Below are 24,958 nucleotides of genomic sequence, written 5' to 3'. Positions count from 1 at the left end.
GTTAATTTTATACTCCTATTTTCCCCCTTTTACTGAAGGAATATTTAAGTGCTTCGTTTTTTCATTTGAGAAATGGACATAATATGATTTTGCATATTTTTCAAGTGCAATAACTGGCTTATTTAAATAACATGGCTTTAAAATCATTTGAAGACATGTGAAAATAAAATATTATTGAGCTCTGGAGTATGCCTGAGGTCCAGGTTTCTTTCAAAGAGAGATGAGAAAACTGGGAGCTGGTGATGAGAGGCCCATGCTCTCAGAACTTTTATACCAAGCATGTCTTTATTTGGGATTCAGCTCATCTGGTCCACAGAGTATATCAGATGAGAAAACTAGTCTTCTTTGAGCCTAGTTAAAGTATTTAGTGATACGTGTGATTTTGAAAAGAAGTGTTTAAAAATACTTAAAATGAAATTTGTTTTGCCTTGACCAAAATCTGAATAATTCCTTCCTTTCATCACCAGAGTTAAAAATCTGTGTTCTGTGGTTACACATATCTTTATCTAATTTAAGAAGGAATCTTGCAACTTCATCACGGTGCTACAATTAAATAATCTACTGATTTCCTTATATGTACCACATTTACACAAATAATGCCATTGGCATAATTATAGTATCTGCTGTCATTACACTAATTACATCCACACTCAATAATTCCAAAAATGGGTTTTCATAGAACTCAGTTTAAAGTTAATCCTGAACCCAGGCATCCCTCCAAAAGGTAGGACTTGGACTTCCAGGTCCTAAGCTAAATGAAGATAGAGGATTGTCAGTGTAATGTCCTCCGTGCATCCACCAGAAACTCTTCAGATTAGGGACTCGGGTGACAGGCCATGTGTAAAATGGTTTAGAGTGCAGGCTCTGAAGGCTTACTGCCTGTGTTCAAACTGTGCTTCTCCTTACTAGCTAGGTTGCCTTCAACTAGCTGCTAAGCTTTCAGTATTTCAAGTTCATCTATAAATGGGGATAATAATAATACTCCTCTCATGGTTATTGTAAAGAGTCTATGACTTAATCCATGTAAGGTGCTTAAAGCAGAGCCTCTGACATGCTCAAAAATATAAACTACTGTCATTCTAGAAAGCAGACTTTCCACGAATAAACTCTTAACAAATTAATCACTCAATGAATAAACATAGTTTGCAAAACTATTTACTTAAACAAATATATAAATACATACCCACAGTATTTGGATTTATGCACTCTCTCCTTTGAAGAGGATTGATGACATTGTTAATCAGGATAAGGAAATGTTTTCACCCCTTCTCCTGGTCCTGTGTCACTTTCTGACCTTCTTCTGTCCTACTGATCCACGTCTAAAACTAATCCACATCAAGAGAGCCACTTCTGTTTAACAAGTAATACACCAACTGTAGTGGGTTCTTGTTCTCTTCATCTGGAAGGAATACAAGTTCATTCTCCAAGTACTGAATCAAGCCAAATGTCTTCATCTCCCAGCCCTGCCCTAAAATAGTAAGGAAGTGTGTTTAGACTATCCTAGCTTCTACAGGTAGCAAGCAGTTCCTAGTTTTCATGGGGAGGACAACTTACCTTGTTCACAAGCTCTCTATTCTCAGTGTGCATCCTAGAATCAGAAGGTGGGTTTAAAAAAATTGACCACACCATAATCGATTTTTTTTCTGTTTTACTCTTTGATATCCCATCGTGAATTATATGTCTACTCTGTCCACTGCTATCTCAGTGACTATATTTTCATACAGTTAAAACATTCACTCATTCATCAAGGAGAATAGAAATACAAGTCTTCTCCCAGATAAAGAAAACAATTTGGTTTCCATTTTTCCTTACTCTAGTGAAGTGTTTATAAATATTGGCATAGGTAAGGACACAGCTAGGACTGTGGAAAGTTCCAATCAGAAGTCTTTTTGACAGATAAACGCCTGGCAGGTAACACAGCTCTTCAGAGGTCAAGGCCAGGAAGACATTAAGTGGAATAAGAAGTTGGGGTAAGAGTCTAGGTGGTTCATGAATATTGAGAGGAACTAGTGAGTACAAGGTAACCCAGCTGGAAGGCAAAAGTGCAGAGACCAAGGTATCTAAGAAAATATTAGGAAGTCAATAGAGTTGCTCAGTCATGTCGGACTCTTTGCGACCCCGTGGACTGTAGGCTGCCAGGCTTCTCTGCCCACAGCATTCTCCAGGCAAGAATACTGGAGTGGGTAGCCATTCTCTTCTCCAGGAGATCTTCCCAACCCAGGAATAGAACCCACGTCTCCTGCATTTGCAGGCAGATTCTTTACTGTCTGAGTCACCAGGGAAGCCCTTAATACCTATGCCTGATTCATGTTGATGTTTGGCAGAAATCAACAAAATTCTGCAAAAGCAATTATCCTTCAGTTAAAAAAAAAAAAAAGATGCTGTCAGATCAGCACATCAGCTCCAGAGAACAGGGGTTGGGGGGTGGGGGTGGAGGGGGCGGTGATCCCACAGCAGGGGGTTTCCACCATGGTCTTCTAGGTCTGAACTTCAAATGACTGGATAAGAGGGTGGGGGAGTGAGGGACTATGAGTCTTCTTTTTCAGTAATTTCATGGGCACTGTGATTATCTGCTCTACAGTCTTACAAATCCCTGACAGAGTGACTCGAGGGTTGATTAATGTCACAGCAAGACACTGTGAATGCTTTACTAAGCATGAACTGGACTCAACAAATTTCTCCATCTCAGTGCTGTAGACATTGTAGAATTTTTCTATCTGCCACAGAAACTTTCCTAAACAGTGCCAAAAGCATTATTTATTTTCTAGTTTTAAGAATGTTTTTTAATACTAATATTTCACCTGAAGCATGTTTGCTCCAGTGACTGTACATGAACAATATATATACTAGCAAGACTTATGGGAGAATCAGATAACCCTCCGTGGAAGATAGAAGAAATAAATAGACATTTGCTGAAGCCCTTTGATGACAAGTGGGATACTGAGTGATTCAGACCATATTTCTAATTTATTTACTTTTTAGAATTAAGTATCTTATGTTTAGAAACAGAAGGGAGAAAGTCACAGCCAAAATGCACCCACATGGTGCCTGAAGTCAGTTAAAATGAAAAATAAAAAAGAATATGCCTTTAGCCACAGTGTGGGTCTTCCTGTCAGAGCACAGGCACAGAGAATGGATGACCAAAGGAACCTACAATGGCTTCCTAGGCAAATTTTACTTTCAAGTGAATTATGAAGTGCATATTTAAAGATTTTTACTAAATGGGAGCTAAAGGGTCACTGAGCAGAAAATTGGCCAGACTCTGAGCAAATTTACAAATTATTCCCCTCAATGTATTATTATGTTAAAAGAAAAAAAAGGACTCCCATTATAGATATAGATTTGTTTTTGACCCAGGGCCGGGCACTGACAGCTGCTGGACCTCTCTGTGCTCCTAGAGATCATGTTTAATATTAGGGAGTTGAACTCAGCTAGGGGTTTTCCATCTTTGTTAGTTATAGAACCTTTGTTCAAACGAAATCTTGGTCAGTAGCCCATAAAGTAAACAAATTAAAATGAAGCTAAGTGTCTTCTTAGTTTCTTCTGAAAGCTATGATAAAATAGATTGGTGTCTTATAAAAACAGGAATATATTTCTCATAGTTCTGCAAGCTAGAAGTCCAAGATGAAGGCACCAGAAGATTCAGTGTTGGTCAGAGCCCACCTCCTAGATGGCCGTAACCTCACCTGGGTCTTGGGACTACAGAGTTCTCTGGGGTCTCCTCTATAAGGGCACCAGTTCCATTCATGAAAGCTCCAGCTTCACGACCTAATTATCTCCCCAAAGCTCCACCTCCTAGCAGTGTTACCATGGGTGTTAGAATGTCAATATATGAATTTCAAAGAAGCTCAAATATTCAGGCCTTATCTCCAGGAGCACTGAGAGAAGGGTCAGTGACCCATTTCTTGCCCAGTTTGCTGAATGGTCCAACCCCTGCCACAATCCTAGGTACATAAGTGGGTCACAGGGACCTTTGTGTTATATGCTATCTCACATCCTCTCCAGCTTTAAAACATATATTGTTGATAGGTGACAGCTGGCATTGAAGCCCTAACCAAACAATAGCTGTTATGAAAACAAAAGCAGTGCGGTAGAGACTAGAAAGTTATAATCCTGCCAAGCTCAAAATAGTGTGTATCAAAACTGGTCTTCAAGAAAGAACAGGTGACCATATTTTACTGATTTCATCCATTCACTAAATTTGCATTTTCTGAGTACTTGCTGTGTGTTGCTAATGCAACAATGAGAGAGACTATGTCCCCCGCAATCTCTGTCCCCAGCGTCATCTATGTGCGGAGACAAAGGTGGACTTGCAATTACACTTGCGTGTAAGGGGTGGGTAGTGGGTACCATGGGAGCACCCGGGAGGGACAGGTAACCAGATCAGGAATGGTCAGCAAAGGCCTTCTGAGGGAGGGGCCTCATCTGAATCTAGTAGCCAGGTATAATGAAGATGAGAGATGGGAGAGTACAAAATAGGTAAACTTGGCAAGCAGAAAAAGAAAGAAAATATGCAAGGGAGAGAACCTGTAGGGTTCTAGGGAATGAGAGGAGGGACCATCAGTGGAGATGAGAAAGAGGATCAGCTGGAGAGCCGCCATGCCCCACTAGAAAGTGACGTTTATCCCGAGGACTACACTCAGTGCAAAATTTCAAACAAGAGGGCATCTTGTTTGAAATCTCAAACAAGATAATCTCATTCTACATACAACAGGTTTAGTCAAAACTGAAAAGCTGAAGTTGAGCTTGAAAGAGAAATCGATTGGTTGTTTAAGTTGGTCGTGTAAACAGGTGATCTTGGTGAATGTGGCTTTCTCCTTGATAAAAAAAAATGAGTCCTCACTTTACCTCACGGGGCCATAGTGACGATCAAAGAAGATAATGTAAATGAAAGAACTTGGTGAACTAAAAAGTATTCTACAGATTGTTAATAAATCATGATGGTGGCAGCAGCAGCATTCTGGAGAAGAAACCACTAGATCAGCAGTAAATGAAGCTTCATAGAAGACTTTGAACAACTCAAACCCTAAAGGGTTGTATAATTACTTACCAACCATGAGGAAAGTGATTGAATGTTCAAGTATAGGAAATGGTTTGGATGTGTATAGGTGTCAAATGAATACCTGCAGACTATTTTCTTCTTCAGTAAAAACGGTTTCATGAATTGGAGCCATCTTAGAAAAGGAACAATACCATACAGTTATAAGCACTTACAGATAAATTATCTTGAAATACATACAGTGTCTTATTTTATAGGGAGAAAAAAACAGATTCAGAGAGATTAAGTGATTCGCTGAAAATTACTAGCTGGTAGGTGACAAGGTTATGAAAGTTTGCATTCAAAAGTCAAGCAACACATGTATTTATAACCATCCATGGTGCTTTATTACATAGAAATAGAATTTTTTTCTTTCAAGGCACTTATACCGAAGTTTTGAATGTTTTGTAAAAGAAAAGTCTGCAGGACAAGGAAGTTGAACTTAAATGTGAGGGCTGTGGTGTGTGACAAGGGAAACAGCAAGAAAGAGAGTTCATCGTCAGTCATCTTCTCTGTTCTCTTTGGCTTTACAGATAATGGACCGATGGGAGAACCAAGGCAGTCCTCAAACGAGTTTATCTGCTCCGGCCATACCACAGAACCTGCCCTTCCCACCCGCCCTTCACAGGAGTTCCTTTCCTGACTCAACAGAGGCCTTTGACCCAAGGAAGCCTGACCCATATGAGCTCTACGAGAAATCGAGAGCCATTTATGAAAGTAGGCGTAAGTGAAAGCCACATAAAACAAGAGCGTATTACAAATAGCTGAAGCCCTGCCAGGGGATTTATTGAGGATGGAATGATCTGGTGTGATTTTTATATTTTGAGGTTCAAAACCTATCTCTAAAGTAAAGCCAGCTGATCTAAACTTTTCCTTAAAAAAGAAAAAAATCTATGTCAACTCAAAAAGAGCTCATATCTTTTGGGTTTAAATTTTGTTTCCTCCTTTTTCTCCCTAAATCCTTTAAGAAAATCAGGAATGTGGGGGGAAAGGGGGCAAAGGGTAGGCAGTAGAGAAAGACGACTAGCTTTATTTAAGCCACCAGATAATAAGAAATAGTTAGGATTTTTATGTTTAATCTGATCTTAGTCTAAAGCATAGATTTCCTTAGAGCATGAATGCAGTCACTGAAGATTTTAGGAATGTGATTAAAATGTCAACCAAGTCCTTCCAACTCATGATGGTGAAAGTAATGGTTCTAAAAGAAGCAAAGAGCAGGTGCCAATCATTTCTACCTGAAATTTCTGCTTCATTTAATGCACTGGGGCCCATTTGAAAGTTGAGTCATAAAATATTGTGTAGGCACTTGTCACCCTATTTAAAAGTCTTCTAAAATCATTTCATTGCACTTTATAAATATTAGAAAACAAAGGTTTTTAATATTGCATATGCATTCACTGAGCCATTTTTCACCACCTAACAGGTCATCTCTTTTGAACGTTAAAGAACAGGAATCCAAATGGCTTGAATGTATAATCTATGAAGGAAATACACAGTATGATATGAACTTGAGTAATGGCTTGAGAAAACTAGCCTATAGAGCGGTGCTTGGTTCCTGGTGCTCCTGTTTACAGTCTGCTGATTTCCTTTGTTTCGGTTTTCCACCAGTGTCTTCTTTCCACCTTTATCATCTGAAGCATGAATAGCAAGTTTTAAATTGTGTGTGATCTCAGAGGATCTCAAATCTGCTTACTCTTTGATGAGCTCAGGGGCTGAGAATTATATGCCCAGCTGGTCAGGGAGAAAGTAGACATAATACCCTTTCCCCATCCTCTACAACTCTCTGTAAAAGTAATTTTACTTGATGAACTAGTTAGGACAGCAAGCCATTGAGAAATCACTCTCATCAAAATGAACCTCCCCCCTGCCACCAACACCCTGCCACCCTTTTAAAAATAATTGGCTGTGTCAGGGCTAGTGTATTTCACTTTTCTCCTTCTGGCTGAACAACTAAAATGTTTTCAAAGGGCTCTGTAGTTAGAATGTCTTTGCTCTGATAGAATAAATTTTTTCACTGTGTAATACAGAGTATGAATTCATGGTGTTAACGGTCATTATACTGAAAAAATAGGAATGATTTCAGCACAGTTCTTAATACCTTTTCTACTTCAATAATCAAGTATTTATTAAATACCTGCTTGACCTTTAGCACCATGAGGAGACACCCAAGTTGAGTTCTATGTTCTGCTCTCACTAACTGGGAGATAAGAAAACTAAGTGTAAATGAGTAGAGATCAGGATACAGCAGAAGTCCTAACTCAGAAGGGGGAACATATCCTCCTGTCCTTGCTTGCTGGATTTTGTGGTTACATTTAGGGAATGTCAAGAGATGCTTCCTCCTGTTGCCCTTCTTTAGTCATTTGCTTCCATCCTTTTGTGGTTTCCTGACCAATGCAAGCTTTATTACCCAAGACAAAGGCAGCATTGCTGTTTATTCTGTCTTTTCTTTATGGTGTCTAATACTCTTTGTGGAAAGGAATGGTGTATGACCTTCTTTTAACCCTGAACAAATTCTGATTTCTTTATCCAGCCCCTGCAATGCTCCTTCTGTTCATTGCCTTTCCACTCCTCACCTGTGACAAACCTCGCAAAGCAATCTGCCTTAACCTCCGTGACTTTCTTTTTCGGTCCTCCTCCGGGAGCTCTGTACCCCTTTGTGTCTGCAGCCACTTGAACGACAAACATCCTGACTGCCCGGCCCATGCCCCTGCACTTCTGTCAGCCCAGCCCGTGCCTCTGCTGGGACCTCTTTTCATTGCTCCTCGCCCCCACTTCCCCACCGCGTTGGTCTTGTTTTCTCAGCTCTCTCTAATGTTTCCAAGGACACAATGATGTTTTCGGGGTCACAACTCTTAGGAGCCAAAAGAGCCATTTTCTTTCCCATTCTTCTCTCTCTGTCCTGTTATTTTGTAACACTAAATGGAGTGTGAATGAAACACAGAAATCATGTCAAGGAAAGAAAACCTCTGCTCTGAAGATTAAGGAAACAAAAAAAAACAAAAACATGGCACCACTTTCTCTAATCTCTGGACAGCTGATCAGTTCGCTTTGCTTTTCTCAGCTTCACATAGACCTTTGCCCTGTATCCATATCGTGTTTCCAAGTGTGAAAAAGTCTCATTATCTCTTTTAAATGTTTAGAAAAATGCCAAAAATGCATTCTTTTAATGAACAGAGGAAGTATTTCTCATCATCTTCTAATAGTTTTGGTTTTTTTAACCCTTGTAAAATGTATGCATCCAAACAAAAGACCCATATTGAGCCACTCTATCCTTTTGAATTCCATGCATAATATCTAGGTACGACTCCTTTTATTCTGTACCTCCGAACTGTTTCCTAGGAGGAAAATCAGTGGGACCAAGGAAAGTATGGAAGGGAATCCTAACCAAAGTGTCTAAACCAAATCTTTTCACATTTTCCTTGACCTGTAATGACCTCATGGTATCCTCTTTTACAATGAAATCTAACGCTGAGCAGATTTTTTAAAATTCATGTTTAAAACTGGGTTGCAGTTACCAAATAAAAGAGTGTACCTGCACCCACAAGCTTCTACTCTGCAGAGCTACAGAATGTTTGTTACATCCAGTCTGTCAAGAAGTATTTGGATTCAAATTACTAGTCCTCTGCAAATGATGGAAACTTATCAAATGATGTAAATGGTGCTGTGCCTCATTTGGCTCATAATTAGATTATGCTGACATTTTAATGTGCATGCACAGGACATCTTAATAAAGATGTATTCCTGGGAGGAAACATACTGTGATTTTAAATAAACATAGACAACCATAGGATACTAGAGCCACAGGAAACAGAACATGGCAGGTACATGCTTATGTAAGGAAAAGCTAGAAACACCTCGGGTCCTCATAAGATCTTATGATGACATGGGACTTGAGAGAGAGAAGATTCTTCCATCTGGCAGGCCAGGCAATGCCTCTGATGCAGAGCGTCAGGCAGAGTGCCCAGAGGTGGCAGCCCCAGGCTCCACATCAATCCACAAGACTGTTTGAAGCACAGTGTGTGTCTGGAACTCGGCTGGGCACGCCATGAGAGGAAAATCACAAGACATGATCTCCACTCACATGAGGCTTATGGTGAAAGTGGGGACACAAACAGAGAAGCAATTTCTGAATGACATTTTATTATGTAAGCGAATCGTTATCAGTATTTCAACATGCAAAATGTTGCAGTTGGTACAGATAATAGTTTAAATATAACTAGACAATTAGACCCATCATTTGTGTGTGTGTGTGTGTGTTGCAATTTTTTTTTAACTTTACAATATTGTATTGGTTTTGCCATACATCAACATGCATCTGCCACAGGTGCATACGTGTTCCCCATCCTGAACTCTTCTCCCTCCTCCGTCCCTGTACCATCCCTCTGGGTCGTTCCATGTTCAGAATTGATATTTAATCAGAAGAATGTCTTGCATTAAACATCTTTTAACTATCAAAATCTTGTTAGTTCTTACTGGCAAGCTCTACGCAAAAAGAAAAATTTTCCTGATTAACTTCATTCCACATAAGCTTATAAACATACTAGAAGAACCATGCCTAAAAAGTTCCAAAAGAAATTTTGACCAGTGGGGTTTCTGGGTTTTCATGTTAGTTTTTCAAGTGCTGACACCCTATATTATTACTGGAAATTCCCAGAAAACAGCAAAAATCTACCCACCCTCATCCCTATCTAAGTCTTTTACATAAATCTCACTTTCCTTTGTGTAACAGTCTCTGTTGATAATTGATTTCTTGCTGTTTCCATTACTTGGATTTTTTAAAATTGAAAGCAGAGGAAAATACCCACCATTGTGTAATGAGATAAGCCATGCTATTTTTAAGTTTTCCCTTCTCTGTCTTTTTTCCATAAATTTCATGAAAGAGGGACTTTAATTTTCTTTGCAGTCACAAGATGAAAGGCTTGAACTGTGTCGGTTTGTATGTGAACATTCTAAATGTTGGGCTCCATATACCATTTCTGACTTTGAGGGGAAAAGACTATTTCTGAAGGTCCTTCCTGCCTTCTGCCCTCCCATCTCCTCCTGCCACTTGTTCTCTATATGTGTTTACATCATGTTTCAACCACATATTTCTAATATAATAGGAGACAGTTTATAATGTCCTACTTACCCCAAGACTATCTAGGGTGACTGTGCATGCCATTTGCCTGGGAGAGCCCTGCTCTGTGTTGTCCTGGTATAATTAATAGCTCCCTTTAACACTGCAGATTGTCCTCATTGAATGATAAATTATATGACTTTCCTTTACTACACAATCTGTTAAAGAGATAGACCTCATTACTGTCCAAGAAAAGCATATATCTAAATATACAGGCTGTGAATACAAATTTTAAAGCCTAATCAGATAAATAATTTCTTTTAAACTGATTTATTTGGCTCCCTGAATACATCTTTTATCCCCAATTTGAGGTAAAGACGTATGCAGTGACTTGTCTTGGTAGCCCAACACCCAGAGAACTCCTTCCATACCCAGAAAACTATGCAAATGTACAAGTGCAGAGCATGGCAAACTAAGCAGAAAAAGTAGGTGGTGAGGCTTCACTAATCTAAGTGAAGAGAACTTCTCATGCTTATCACAGAGAATAAATCAGATTCGTCGTCACAATAATCACAGGACCAAAAAAGAGTTAACTTTGTCTGTCTTTCTGCTCCTAAGACAGATTGTACTCACATAACTGCAGAAGAATGGCCATACTGGCTCCTCTTCTTAATGCAAGGGAATACAAAGTGCTTCCCAAAGAAATGAGTGTGGCTCATTTTGGAATCTTACAAAATAAGATTATGATCATGCCAAGGAACTTGATAATTTAGGAATGAGGGCCATGTCCTGCTGCTTCATTTTTCTCTAATTCAGACGTATTTTAGAGTTTGTCCCCTCAGCTCATGGGGCCATTTCCTAAACACACTCCACACTGCAATCTCAGAAGCTGGAGCAGGCAAGCCAGTGAAAACAGAGAGAGAGAAGAACACCCCTTGTTCCCTGAAACTCTTCCCTCATGATTGTGTCCCTTAGTAGGAACCCAAGGTGAATTATGACTGAAGTTGTTCAAACTTTTTTCTCTTCACATTGAACCTTGGTTATGATAAATAAACAATTTATGAGGTACAACATGTCCATACTCTTTTGCAGTAAGACATCACTCAAACGTAGGATTGTAAAAGAGTGAGGGACCCATATAGTATAATGTGCCTTCTGGTAGGACCTCCTTAGAACAGAAATTCCTCTGGAATTTCTTCAAAATGAGCTCACACAATCAATTTTTCTTTCGAGAAATGAGGAAGCATTAATCCGTAATAAGCAATGAGTTTCGTGCTGAAGGTAGCAATCAAGAGCAACCACAGGCCAGTTAAATAGCATAATGAAGGAAGGCTACAAGACTGTTTTTAGTACTCTATTTGAAATGAAATTATAATTCATAGCTGATCAAAAATGGACCATTGTGTTTTTCACATCTATGGCTTTTATCCTGCACTTTTGTCGTTCATTGTGGAGTTCTTTTGGGATTATAAAGCACATGTAATTCATAACATCTTAAATGGGTGGTTGTATTTCTAAACCATCTTCTTTTTTTCTGCTGCTCTTTCCTTGTTATTAGTGAGCAAGGGTTGTAGTTAGCACTGTCTCCCATCCTAATGGCAGAGCCATTTGGAAAGCTGGGGTAGTATAAAAATATTATTCACTGCAGCACATCACTTGAGACCCTAAATGGAAACCAATAGTGTGAAGTGTGAACCACAGCACACAAGGTAGATGCACAAGATGTACTGAGCTCAGAGCCAGAGCGCCACAGCCCACGCAAGGGCTTCTGCTGAGCCTTCTTGTCTCCAGTCTCCTTTGCCCTTGTGACTAAATATTCAGTACAGTCAAACTGGAAACACCAATAGTTTAGGGAAGGTTTAGATAAAGTGATGGCTTCCATAGCAGCAGGCAGCTATTCAGTAATCATAAACAGCTACCTTGGTTTGTAGAACATCCACATGTCTGAACACAGCTAAATCAAGCCCTGGCCACATGTGCTTGGACATTGCTGATGTCCAGTGGCCTGTGGGCAGTCCAGTACTACCCACAAGTGTTCTCTGGAACACTACCTTATCTTAGTGAAAAATCAAAATAAGATGACATGTAAATGTTTAGACACTTTTACCAGTGACTTTAACATTAGAATCATAAAAAGACCAGAAAAATTTAATAACATCATCATTTAAAATATCCTCTGTTGGGACTTTCTTGGCAATGCAGTGGTTAGCACTCTATGCTTCCAATGCAGGGCATGCAGGTTCAATCCCTGGTCAGGGAACTATGATCTCATATGTCATACAGCACAGTCAGAAATAAAAGAAAAAAAAAAAAAAAAAAAAAAAAAACACTCCATGGGGGAAATGAGCATTAAAAAAAGTCCACAACTGTACAATGAAGGTTAATTTCCTGTACCTTGTTCAGAAAAATCATTATTGCTATCTTTAATTTGTTATGGTTTAATCTGTGAAAAAAAATTGCCTTTCAGCTGGAGTTTCTGATATATCACATTGTGCATCACTTTGCAGTTAGAGTATGTTGGTAAAGGAGTCAGTAAATCCAGTTAAGTGTGCTTGCTGTTTTTCATATGTAAATTTTATTTGGGAAATCTAATTTCAAAAATAATATTTTTCAGTAACTTTGTAAATAACTATGGTATTATATTTCTAACAGGTTCCTTTTAATAGAGAAAGAAATAGCTAAGTAATAATGATAGTGAAATAAAAGTTAGGTTGGAGACATGTTTTTCCCCTGTATTTTAGAAATTAGATTCAATCTGATAGCTTATAAATTCACTTAATTCACTGGTTTAAAACTTAATGCTCTGGGACTCAGACAGGGGATAAAAGGGGATGGAAATTCGAGAAGTAAATTCTAAAATCAGTCCTTGATTGAATGTTAGTTTGTCAGAGCATTTTGGTGGTAGCACAAGTTGACAGTGTAACCCAAAGTACTTTCATGATTAAAAATGAGACCATCAGGGCTGCAGTAAACTGAGTGTAATTGCTGGATGGCAAGTAGGTCCTAGTGAGATTAGGATAGTATAAAGATTATGATGTCACTTTTACAACTAATGGAGGTATTTAGAAGGGCACAGTCTTCCATCCCTGTTATAGCTCCATCTTTATGATTAAGGAATATTTCTCAATTCATAATCCTAAGCAGTTACACTAAACAGGGAGATTAAAAAAAAAAAAAAACAACAGTTTTGCTGGAGAGCTTATTTCCTGTGAAAATGCAGATTGCCTAGCAGGGAGGTTCATTCTCCCCACACCAAGTGAGACTAGCTGTGCAGGGTACCCTGGGGAAGCCTGTCATCGCCCTCAAGAGGCTTCTATTTCATTTTCAGTGTTGAATAGTGAAGCAAACAAAGCTCAGTAAGAAAGCAATCAGAACTTGGTCTTCTAATTTTTTAAGTTTAATGATAAAATACCCATTTTTCCATAGTATTTCATATGCACATTATAGAATATATACAGTATTTTACACTCATGTCCATAAACTTTTATGTTATATATAACATGTTATAGTATCATAGTTCGAAGGATCCCTATTGCTAAAATAAACCAATTTTATTCAACTAGTTATATATAACTTACTATCCAAATAATTATAAGGATCAAAATATTTGGACTGGTGTACATAAATCAGCATATTATTGATTGAAGTTTTCACTTTCCATTTTGATATTTGATGACACAATATCATGTGTGATTTCGAAGATATGTGCATATTTTGGGTTCTGGATTGACTTTACTTTCAAATCAGCACTCTTATCATCAAAATCAAAGCTTAATCTTTGGAAATGGTGATTTTCTTTTTCCATTCTAATCTAAAAGAATTCAGGTATTTTCCTGCGTGTGAAAGAGATACATTTATAGACATATTCATATACGTAAAACAGGGTAAATCTGTCCATTAACTCCATGGATTTTAGAGAAAAAATCATGAAACACAAGAAAATGATTGAGGGTGAGTTCTAATTGCAACCAAAAAAAAAAGATGAATTTTTAAATGCCATAAATGAATTTCAATTTTAATTCCCCATTTTCCCATCCAGAACAAGTGCCACCAAGGACCAGTTTTCGAATGGATTCTTCTGGCAAGTATTCTTCAGTACTCACAGTCCTGTGAATGAAACGTCTTCCATTTTGTGTAACAAATCATTCTTCTGAGTAGTATCAGTTTTTTAGTATATAATCGCCATGCTAATTTCACTCACCCACATAAGCGTATATTTAAGGTAGAGGGCAATTCTCACCAAATTTGACCTATATGGCAGCCAAGGAAAGAAACAAAAGTCAAAGGAAAACAATCATTTATTCATTAAGTTCTTTCATAAAATGCTTTAGTAAAAGACTAGATTAAAACACCAAGTACCAAAAGAAGCTATCAGATTGACTAAATCATGCTATCCAGTTGAGAAGCTTCTAGACACTTGTGGCTACTAGGTGCTTGAAATGTGGCCTCTCTGAGTTTGGATGTCCTGTGAGAAGTGTGTAAGATCCACACTGAATTTCAAAAACTTAGTACCAAAAAAAAGAAAAATATGATATCTCACTAATTATTGTGTTAGTGCTTAAATAGTATTTTGGATATGTTAGGTTAAGCATATTATTAAAATTGTATCTGTTTCTTTTTGCTTTCTAAAATATGGCTATTAGAATTAAATTACCTATGTAGCTTGCATTTTGTTTACATTGAACAGCACTGGACTAGATAACTGAAATAAGCTAGAGTATCTGAAAAGATTTGCGGTTTAGACATTTCCATAGAACTTACTAGAAATTACTTTACTTAAAAATTACTATAAACTTGCTAATGTAGAATGAAATTATTCTCACATCAGTTAAATACTGATAACCATTTATTTTTTTTAAACCATGCCACTTATAAAGTGCTACATTTTAATAGTATTTTAAGTTAGAATAGAATAGTTTGAAGCTTAAGAGCTTTTAGTAATAATTAAATTACTTAAATGTTTTTGACCTAATTATTCTGAAAAAATATTTATTAATTTTATTTAGGCTGAAATATTTAATTTTATGGAAATAAAGGAAGAAAAGGAAGATTTAGATCTTCCTACTCTTAAGAAGTACTTTGAACAGCAATTTAGACCACTAGATTGAAAGCCAGACAGAATACCGAAACATTTGTAGAAAAGAATGTTTCATAATAATAGTACTATTTCAGGTCTGTGGGCTCACAACACACATCTCTAGAGTGTTTCCATGATGACAGCTCATTATCCATCTCAGCATGTTCTAACACCCCTTGGAGGATATATGTGCTTGAGATCATTTCATTCTATAAGTTTCCATGTCATTTTTTTGGATTTGTAGAAAATATGGGAGATATTGCTCAGCATTTTGTCATCAGATAATGTATAAAGTATTTGGTTTAGCTTTGTCTGAAATTTTTTAAAACATAATTATATATATTATATTATAAATTAAACATAATTTATATGTATAGTAATATATATTTTATACCAACTATAACATCTTTGTAGTTTTTAAGAGTATTTTAGAACCAGAGGGAAAATGAGACCTAGTAATTACAGGTGCAAAATGAAGGCAAGATTTAATTTGAGATTCTGAATCTTAGCTTACGGCCACAACAAGCACATTTTCTGCATTTCTCAGCTTCTGAATGTACTATATTTAAAGCCAAAAGAAGAAAGAGAAGAACTACGTTTATGTAATAACTTACATAACCTTGATATATGAGCAAAATGATTCCAAAATATATATTACTTGAAAGAGGAAAGTTTTAATATAGTTTGAGTGTATTATACTACCATACAATCCAGATTTTCAGGTTAAGAACCAATTCAAATATTTTGTTAAGTGTCCACACAAGTTAGGAAACTATTCTGAAAAATTATGACTCCATCCAGAATAAATAGATCTTCTATACTACTTCTCATATTTATAAAATGTTCTTTATCAAGCTATTTGTCATGATTTTGACTTGGATCTGTTTATTATAATTGTAAGGTATTTTGCTAAATTTAACTGCATAAGATGCTTAGGCAAAATTAATGGTAGGAAGTCCTAATGTAATTAGGAAGCTAAGTGAAATCTCAATAGTAGAATAGTATTGTGGTTTATCAGGTTCACTAGATCGGAAACAATTAAATTTAAGACACATTTATTTAGCAACTCGTGCAAGCTATTCATAATGGAATATTATAAACAAACAAAGATAATTATGCCATCACCAGGGTAGAATGTTAAGAAGAAACAATGAATCCATAGTCAGGGCCTTTGAGTGGACAGCTCCACCTAAAGCCAAGAAAACCAGGATATGGAGTACCACAGAAATCAAGACTAGAAATTGCTTCTGGAAGGAGATCTTTTCTTGTTTAGAAACAAAAGAAATCAAGGATCATAAAGGGTGTGTCCACAGTGTTAAGTGAGACATAGAAATCAAGCAGAATGAGCAAAGAAAAAATGGCCATTGGATTTGGTCATTAGGATGTCATCAGTGACCTTAGAGCAGTTCAGTAATGCCAAGAGCACAGAAACCAGACTGGCAGGAGTAAGTCAGAGAGGAAAGAGGGAAGGCTTGCATCCAAGAGAGAAAAGGATGGGGAGAGCAGGGGAGTATTTAGGATGGGAAAATCTGACTTAATTTGAAAACCCTGGGTATTTGAAGAGAACCATATGCAGAGTGGGAGATGGCTTCTACTATGGCTAAACCGTGTCTGGTCATGTTCATATCACCAAAGGTTATAAAGAGAAAAAAGTGGAGAGAAGTGATTCTTTTAAGGCAGATATGTATTAGTTATTGATCTGGTAATGTTAGATTTGAGCAATAAAAGTTATTTAATTCCTGTTTAACTTATTCTGTATCTGGAGTTCTTTGGAAACCACCTTTGTTCCTTCCTAGTACTGTTTTTCCTAGATTTTTTTATGAGGAAAAACAAAAAATAAATAAATAAATAACATTTTTTCCAGTAGAAAAAATATTTAATGAATTCATTCTCTGTGCCAGACTGTGGTAATAAGCCCATGGTGCTTATGTTTAATTAAAACATGAAAGGGGATTCAAGTACCAGAATTTAATTGACATGTTTACAGCAGCATCCCATGTGCCAAATTAATCCATAAAAATGCCATTCTTTGCATTTTTGAAGCTTGAATACATTCACAAAATTAATCAGTTGTGTTCAGTCACCTATCCTTTTCCCTGAAATTGTGCATAAAACCATCTTTCAGAAGCTAGACCAAGGGTACATAGAGCATATGAAGTCTTCCTGGAGTCTTAATGCAAAATAAGAATCAGCTTTTGAAATGATGCTTTTCTTTATTATGACAGAGGTTGCCCTGCTACCTGGATATAGTTTTTTCAATATTAGTGAGATCCCAGGATTTATCAGTAGTTGTAAATTCCATCCCCATAGCTTGTCCCAGAGGTCATGCAAAGTCCCACCTGAGACAAGGATCTTCAAATGTTTTATTTCATAAAGCCTGAGGATCCCAAGACCCACCTCTAAAGAACCAGCAACACTGGCCATGGCTAGCCATTGAACACCAGCATCCAAAAAGGTTTCTGAGTCTTTTAGTCCATTTCTTCACAACCACTGCCTCACCTTGAGTTGCACCACGCCATGCCTGAGAGCACCTCTGATGGTTTTTCAAACAGAAAAAAGAAGAGGAAAAAGAAGGGAAAAAAAGAGCATAAATACAGGAAAAATAAGGCAGAAAAGAAAGAAAAAAAGAATGTTGGTGGGGGCATGACTGAGTGACATTGAGCGACTCAGGTCCCACTGAGTGTTCACCCAACCGCCTCATCTAACAACCTACTGGGTACATGGTCTGTAAACCAACTGGAGAGAGAAGTGAGGATTGTGAAACAGTGGGATGGAGACTGGCCCTTGAACTTCTTTGCCTTAAGTCCTTACACTGATAGGGGAAGAGATAAAGCATATTACAGTTGTTTTAAACATTTCATCCCACCAGAAGAGCAACTGAAGAAAAGTAGCAGAAACATCATAATCTTTCAAGAGAGCTAACAAAGTGGGGAGAAAGAGAAACATTTCAAGCTTTGTGCATGTAATTTTAGTTACTTTCTAAAGCCAGGCTCAAATGGTACGGGGAAGGAAGGAGAAAACAAAGAAAAATTGTCTTTCTGAAAACTCTTATTTTCCTTACACACACACACACACACACACACACACACAATACTACTGCCTTAAGGCACAATCTATCATTTAAACTTTTGTATCCAGTTGACTATTTCTCTTAAGTTTCCATGCCCTGCAGCCTCTGAGTCTGTGTTCCAAAATTAACAAAAAAGTTAAAAATAAATCACATCTGTGGCAGACTACTCTAATGGGTCTCTCTTTGCCTCTCTCTATGCGTACACGTACCATGAAACTAGCCATCTCGGCCTGGAAGAGTGGAAGGTGAAGATGACATGGTTGGCATGTTTTGCCCCATGTTTGAAATCAGAGCAGTCAAAGCAATAGTCAAGAGATCGCAATGTCACCAAAGTGCACACAAAGAACAGGGGAAAGACAGTATGTGCTCTGCTTACCTCTTCAGAGTTAAATAAAACTAGCAAACATCTGTATTTTTCTCCTAATTAAAAAACAGTCCTGAATCATTCATTAAGGAAAAGCTTTCCAGTTCTCCCAGGAATCACAGAATTCTCTGACACAAGACAACTCCCTTGTACGTTGGCACATCTCAAAATTCCATTACTGGGACTGTTACAGTTTCAGCATCTCCTTGGGGGGAAGTTTCACTTAGCAAATAAAACGGATCACACAGTAAACTCATTTTAGAGCTCCTCATGCAATATGGATTGGTGCTAAAGCCACTGGAGGAACAATTTCTCACCATACTCAGCAGCGATGCAAAAATGAGAATATCTACAATTAGATGACAGGTTCTGGTTAAACATATGCTAGCTCTGTCATTTTAAGTGACAGAAGTATATCATGCTCTCTTTGTAATTTATATATATATATGTATGTATGGTCTAGAGTCCACTAAGCCTAAAGTAACCTAGAGGAGAGATTGATGTGAGCAGTCATACCATAACCACATTTTAGAGGTGTGAACAGTGATTGGGCATCGTCTGTCGTCTGCCTTTGTCTTTCTGCCTCCCTTGGGAGGAATATAGATCCCTGCTATGGTTTTGTAGGGCTGCTCTACCTGCTCCAGAGTCCTGAAGTTTTAGCACACTCCCCAATATGCAATTTCATATATGATGTTCTAGACCTCAGGATAAACTGAGCTCAAAAGTCAACTGAGACTCGTAGAGTATAGGGCAAAGGTTTCATTTTCCTTTTACCACATGAGTCTAATTAACTGTTTAATAGGAACTGAATTCTGCTAAGTTGTCTTATCTTTAAAATATGAATGATTATACAGTTCATAAAGGATGACTAATGGATGTGGAAATGCAGTTGGTTCTTATTCTTGAGCTTTATATTCATCGTTGACTGAGAAAACCTTTGGTTCTACGTGCATCTGGCCATAGAAGGACATGAAAGTCATGGTCTTGGATGATACATACACATGTACATAGGTGCCTGATTCAGCTTTTTTTTTCCCCTTGAGAGCACTAGACACATGCGTATGCCTAAATTTCAGAAGTGAGTGACTTGCCTTCCTCGTGTGGTGGGAGGGCACAAAGGCGAGCCCCATCTCATTGTACTTTGTTTCCTGTCCCGCTTCAGCAGCTTCACTTACTATGGACTCTAGAAAAGATTTGCCAGGCCATCACCAACTATGACTTTCACTGTATGTCCAGATGACTAAGACATAGCTTCCTGTCCCATGAGGAGCCTCATCTGAAGTCCCATCCCAATTTCCAAAACCATCCTGATTAAATAATAAGAATTTAACATTTAACTGAATAATTGCTTCTGTCAGTTTTAATACCTCCTTTAAACCGTTAAGGCCCAGAGATCACAAATACTTCTTAAGCAAAGGATGGCATTAATAAGTATTCCCCAAAGTTGCCGATTATTGATTAACATCCTAACAGTGTGCACTCTAAAGTGTGCACAACCCAGTCGTGATTGAGACATTTGCCCCTGAAGAAGATTCAAAGGGCCGGGGAGAAGCTTAAATCCTATTTAAATCATATGCTCCTTTAAAAGTCAAAAGATTTCTTATGGTTTTAGCTGATTTATTCTAGAATTGAAAATGACATTCAGAGGAATTTCTCAGCTTTTTTTAAAGTACATTTCCGTTCTTTCGGCTAACTACAGAAAAGTATCCCTCATCAGCTTTATTTTGTTCTTTTTTTTCTTTTTTTTTTTTCATCAGCTTTATTTTGAATGTGTTTATGAAGTCAGCAGTCAATCTACTAGTGGCTTCCACATTTTAAATTGTTTGAGGGATAAGAGTTCACTTAGACTCTCATAAATTTCTAGTAATAAGTTATGAGAAACCTAAAGGAGCTTTTCAGAAAATTAAAACTTCACTCAAACCTCAATAGAGAACAGTTTCAATTTTATGTTTTCTAACTTTAACAATTTTAAAAGAGACAACTTCTATTAAGTGTAAGTTTATATCCCCCAGCATGCACATGCTCACGCGTGCACACACACACACTAAATGGGACACATCAAATCATAAACAGCTATTAGTAAATTACTAGACCGCACCCCACGCCAGTATGCTTGCCTGGAAAATCCCATGGTTGGAGGAGCCTGGTAGGCTGCAGTCCATGGGGTTGCGAAGAGTCAGACACGACTGAGTGACTTCACTTTCACTTTTTACTTTCATGCATTGGAGAAGGAAATGGCAACCCACTCCAGTGTTCTTGCCTGGAGAATCCCAGGGACGGGGAGCCTAGTGGGCTACAGTCTATGGGGTCGCACAGAGTCAGACATGACTGAAGCGACTTAGCAGCAGTAGCAGCAGCAGACTATCCTTTACCAGGTAGTTCCAGGGTGTCGCCATCTGTTCTCTCATGCTTCTAAAACAATCATCCTGATCAGAGTAACATCCCCAAAGTGGCAGCCAGTCTTCGAGGGCAATCTCAATGATTTCAGGAGAATAAAGAATTATAGAGGCATTGATTTTTTTTTTTTCCCACTCAGAAAATGTGTGTACTCTTTCTGCATATGGCAATACGCTAGTAATGTCCTTGGCTGGTCACTGTTAATCCAGACTACCTAATTTTGGAATGTGTACTTTTTTGTCACTGTATATATATATATATTTATTATTATTATTATTATTATTTCTGTGCTCGTCACTACTCTTAACAGCACTCTCATTAATCACATCCACGAAATTAATTTATCATTGGTGTGTCTAGTTCCTCAGGGGTTGGGGAAGAGGCAGGATTCATTACTCAATGGGATCTCCTTTATGCCAGGTCCAGATTATAAGGAGCTGGATGTTCACCTTCGCAGGATGGAGTCTGGATTTGGCTTCAGAATCCTCGGGGGAGATGAGCCTGGACAGCCTGTGAGTTGAATTATCTTTATTTCTACACTTTGGGTTATATTGTATATGTTTGGCTGAGATGAAATATCATTCAGTGTGATACGAAAAAGAAAGTCATTTAGGACTCACATAAAAATTTCTGAGGTTTGTGTTTCTTGCTATTTAAGTTTCCAAAACTTGCCGGTGTTTCCATGCCAGTATATCATCATACATCAATGCACATTTCATTCAGAGAGAGACATTACTCTTTCTTAGAATGGATTGGATTCCTCTTGAATATTTCAGTTATTTAATTGTATTGGATCCCCAGTCTATTTGGGCAGCAGCTCACGGATAAACATGCAATATGACAGAAGATGTATGTGCGGAGATGACTCAGAACCACAGAACTGTGTATGTTTTCAATCGCAGCTACAGGGGAGAGAAAACATGGCGATCAACATAAGTAAAATCAAGTTCAACACTGCAGTCTCACCAGATTTGAATTAAGTGATTACAGTTAGAGGATGTTCATGAACTCAGCTTCAGTTGGCACAATATTGGGGATATGGAAAGGGCTCTGAAGAAATTCTGTATAAATACATCTGAGTGAAAACATAAAATAAGTGTTCATTAATATACAGAAAAAAAACCCAACAAAGCTAGACTTCTGATAATGTATTGAAATAACAGCAATAAAACACTTATTGTGTTTTATGATACAAAAGATGTACCTTAAATGCTGCTGCTAAGTTGCTTCAGTCGTGTCCGACTCTTTGCAACCACATAGACGGCAGCCCACCAGGCTTCCCCATCCCTGGGATTCTCCAGGCAAGGACACTGGAGTGGGTTGCCATTTCCTTCTCCAGTGCATGAAAGTGAAAAGTGAAAGTGAAGTTGCTCAGTTGTGTCCAACTCCTAGCGACCCCATGGACTGAAGCCTACCAGGCTCCTCCGTCCATGGGATTTTCCAGGCAAGAGTACTAGAGTGGGGTGCCATTGCCTTCTCCAATACCTTAAATAGTACCTAGTATGACTAAGTTGGGCTTCCCTAGTGACTCAGACGGTAAAGAATCTGCCTGCAATGCAGGAGATCTGGTTTCAACCCCTGGATTGGGAAGATCCCTTGGAGAAGAGAATGCCTACCCACTCCAGTATTCTTGCCTGGAGAATTCCATGGACAGAGGAGCCTGGGGGGCTACAGTCCATGGGGTTGCAAAGAGTTGGACATGACCGAGCAACTAATACACACACACAAGACTGAATCAGGTTCATAAAAGGTTCATAATTGGTCTTTAGGCCCTGAAATACAATCAAGTCCTTTCCTATATATAAATGCAAGTAAAAGGTTAAACTGCAAAATAAATGTAAGGGGAAATAACAAAGTTCCAGTTCTTCTCATAATGCTTATTTCAATACAGTCTTTGAGATGCACAATTCTTCTTACTTTGCTGGACACTCCTACCCCTATAGGCTCATGCTTGTCTGCTTTGTGGGTAAACTAGCACCATATTCACAGCACCGTATTCCCTTCACACATCTCCCCCTCTTGAGAGGTAGACGGGATTGCATGACTAAGTCACAGGGAAGGCATAGCATCAGCTGGTTCAAGAAGGGAAAGGCCTAAAAAAAAAAAAAAAAAGAAGGGAAAGGCCTAGTTGAACTTAGCCTGGCACAAAAGCAGTAACAACAGAAGCGATGGAATTGTTACCCAAATGAAACACATATTGCTCAGAATGAAGCTCAGGTGTGTGAGTGCAGTATGGTCACTATCCAGCCTCAGGACAGCTTTCTACTGGGTGAGAAGACAGGATATCAGGTTCCCAACCCTTCTGAACATTGACTTTGTGCTCCCTGCCCTTTCTCCCTTCCAGTGGGCAGGCATCCAGTATTTATGATAAGCTTCCTCAGATTACAAGTTTTACTGATCATCCTTATTGCATTTATTTGGATTTACTCTGGTTTATTCTTTCATTTGAATAATTTAAAACACAATCAGGCTGCAAGTTACAATTTTACAGTTAAACCATAAAGTAGAAGCCTAAATCTCCCTGTTGCTTTCAAAGCCAGAATGTAATGTCTTGAAGGCCAGAATGTTGCACCTCTGAAAGACCATGTCAGGAAAGGTGAATCTACCATAAAGATCTCCTGTGTGCCTTTCCTTCCTGCTTTCCTTCACTGTAAGTCCAGAGATAACATGCAAACAAAATGCACTAGCCTCATTTAGTTGCTATTGTGCTACAAAGGGAGAGGCGTGTGAGGTGACTTAGTCCTGAACCACAGGAGGTCTCATAAATTATATCAAACGGGTTTCTGCCTCCATGTAGATGAAATGGTATTGACATCTCATGATGCACATTAAACACGACAGCATGGCTTTCAGCAAATAATGAACAGCAGGACCCCAGCTCAAACAAAGTGTATGGGCATTTTTCCTGCAAGAGGAAATACTTTTCACAGTTAAATAACAATAGAAATAGAAAGAAATAAAAAAATTGCCACAAAGGAATGAAAATGAGATTTCCAGCTGTGATCTGAAAAGAGATGGGAAGGCATTGAGATGAAAAGGCTTGGAAAACACTGCAGTGGAGAAAGGCCTGTGTGGAGAAAAAACGTGCATGGAAAGAGAGAGCTGATGATAGGCGTAGGCCTTGGCATGAGGGTCCAGTGCAAACTTGTGAAAAAGTTTCAGAAAGCAAGAGCCTGAAATCTGCTTGCCACCTTGTCAAGTTGCCCTGGGCTATAATTACTGAAGATCAGACTTGCTGGGTTTAGACTGACATTAGGTAGTATTGGGAAAGAATTAAAGCCTAATTCAAAGGACTGCAAAGGTGGTTTGGGTTTTGTTTGTTTCTTAGTTTTTGTTCTCTTTTGTGTGTGTGTGTGTGTGTGTGTTAGTTTTCTCCCTGGCTTACGGGGATATCAGCCACTTGAATGTGAATTGCTATTATTTCATATCAAATACTTCATTTTGTTCTGTGCCCCTACAGCCTATAAGATAAAGTAGAGCTATTGAGGTTTTGCTTCTTTTGCTTTTTTAGAAAAGACAGTTGAAAAGATAAGGCCAGATCAGTTGTTTGGAGAATGGGTGGGGACGGGGCGAGGTGGGGGAAGGTTGGGGAAGAAGAGAGTCTTTCTTGATCTGTTTTTCTGTAGAGTTGTTTCTTCAGGGCCAAAGCAAGAGAGGCAGGATAAAGAACTCTCTCAAGACCAATGAGAAAGCTGATGAGTGGGGCTGAAGTGTCCTCAGAGGTTGAAGGATCCAGTGAGGTCAGAGGGAGGTGAGAAGTAGAGTGTTTGTTGGGAAGGCTTACTAACCAGTGGAGCCAGGGGTCACCAAGGCCAAAAGGAAAATATAGACTAATGTCTTAGGGAGCCCTGACCATGCACTCAGCAGACCTGGAAAGTGACCAGTGCGATGGGGCAGGAGGCCCAAGCCAGGCACCGGAGGGAAGGTCCTTCAGTGAACATAGAACATGACCAGTG

The 24,958-nt window shown here is 38.5% G+C and overlaps 1 protein-coding gene across 7 annotated transcripts in view; it reads left to right on the top strand.

Moving 5' to 3' along the window:
- Positions 1 to 24,958, top strand: part of MAGI2 (membrane associated guanylate kinase, WW and PDZ domain containing 2) — a 1,472,905-nt gene that overhangs the window by 1,264,933 nt on the left and 183,014 nt on the right. For 5 of the 7 annotated variants that reach the window (XM_070369674.1, XM_070369679.1, XM_070369678.1 and 2 more), the window contains 2 exons: positions 5,572 to 5,761; positions 21,423 to 21,514. In XM_070369674.1, coding sequence (XP_070225775.1) covers positions 5,572 to 5,761; positions 21,423 to 21,514 — 282 coding nt within the window. Of the gene's footprint in view, positions 1 to 5,571; positions 5,762 to 14,133; positions 14,176 to 21,422; positions 21,515 to 24,958 lie in introns of all 7 variants that reach the window. The other 2 variants (XM_070369681.1, XM_070369676.1) reach the window with 2 other exon arrangements.

The sequence above is a fragment of the Bos mutus genome, chromosome 4, assembly GCF_027580195.1.
Source record: "Bos mutus isolate GX-2022 chromosome 4, NWIPB_WYAK_1.1, whole genome shotgun sequence".
NCBI lineage: Eukaryota > Metazoa > Chordata > Mammalia > Artiodactyla > Bovidae > Bos > Bos mutus.
This window is presented reverse-complemented; position numbering and strand designations above follow the sequence as displayed.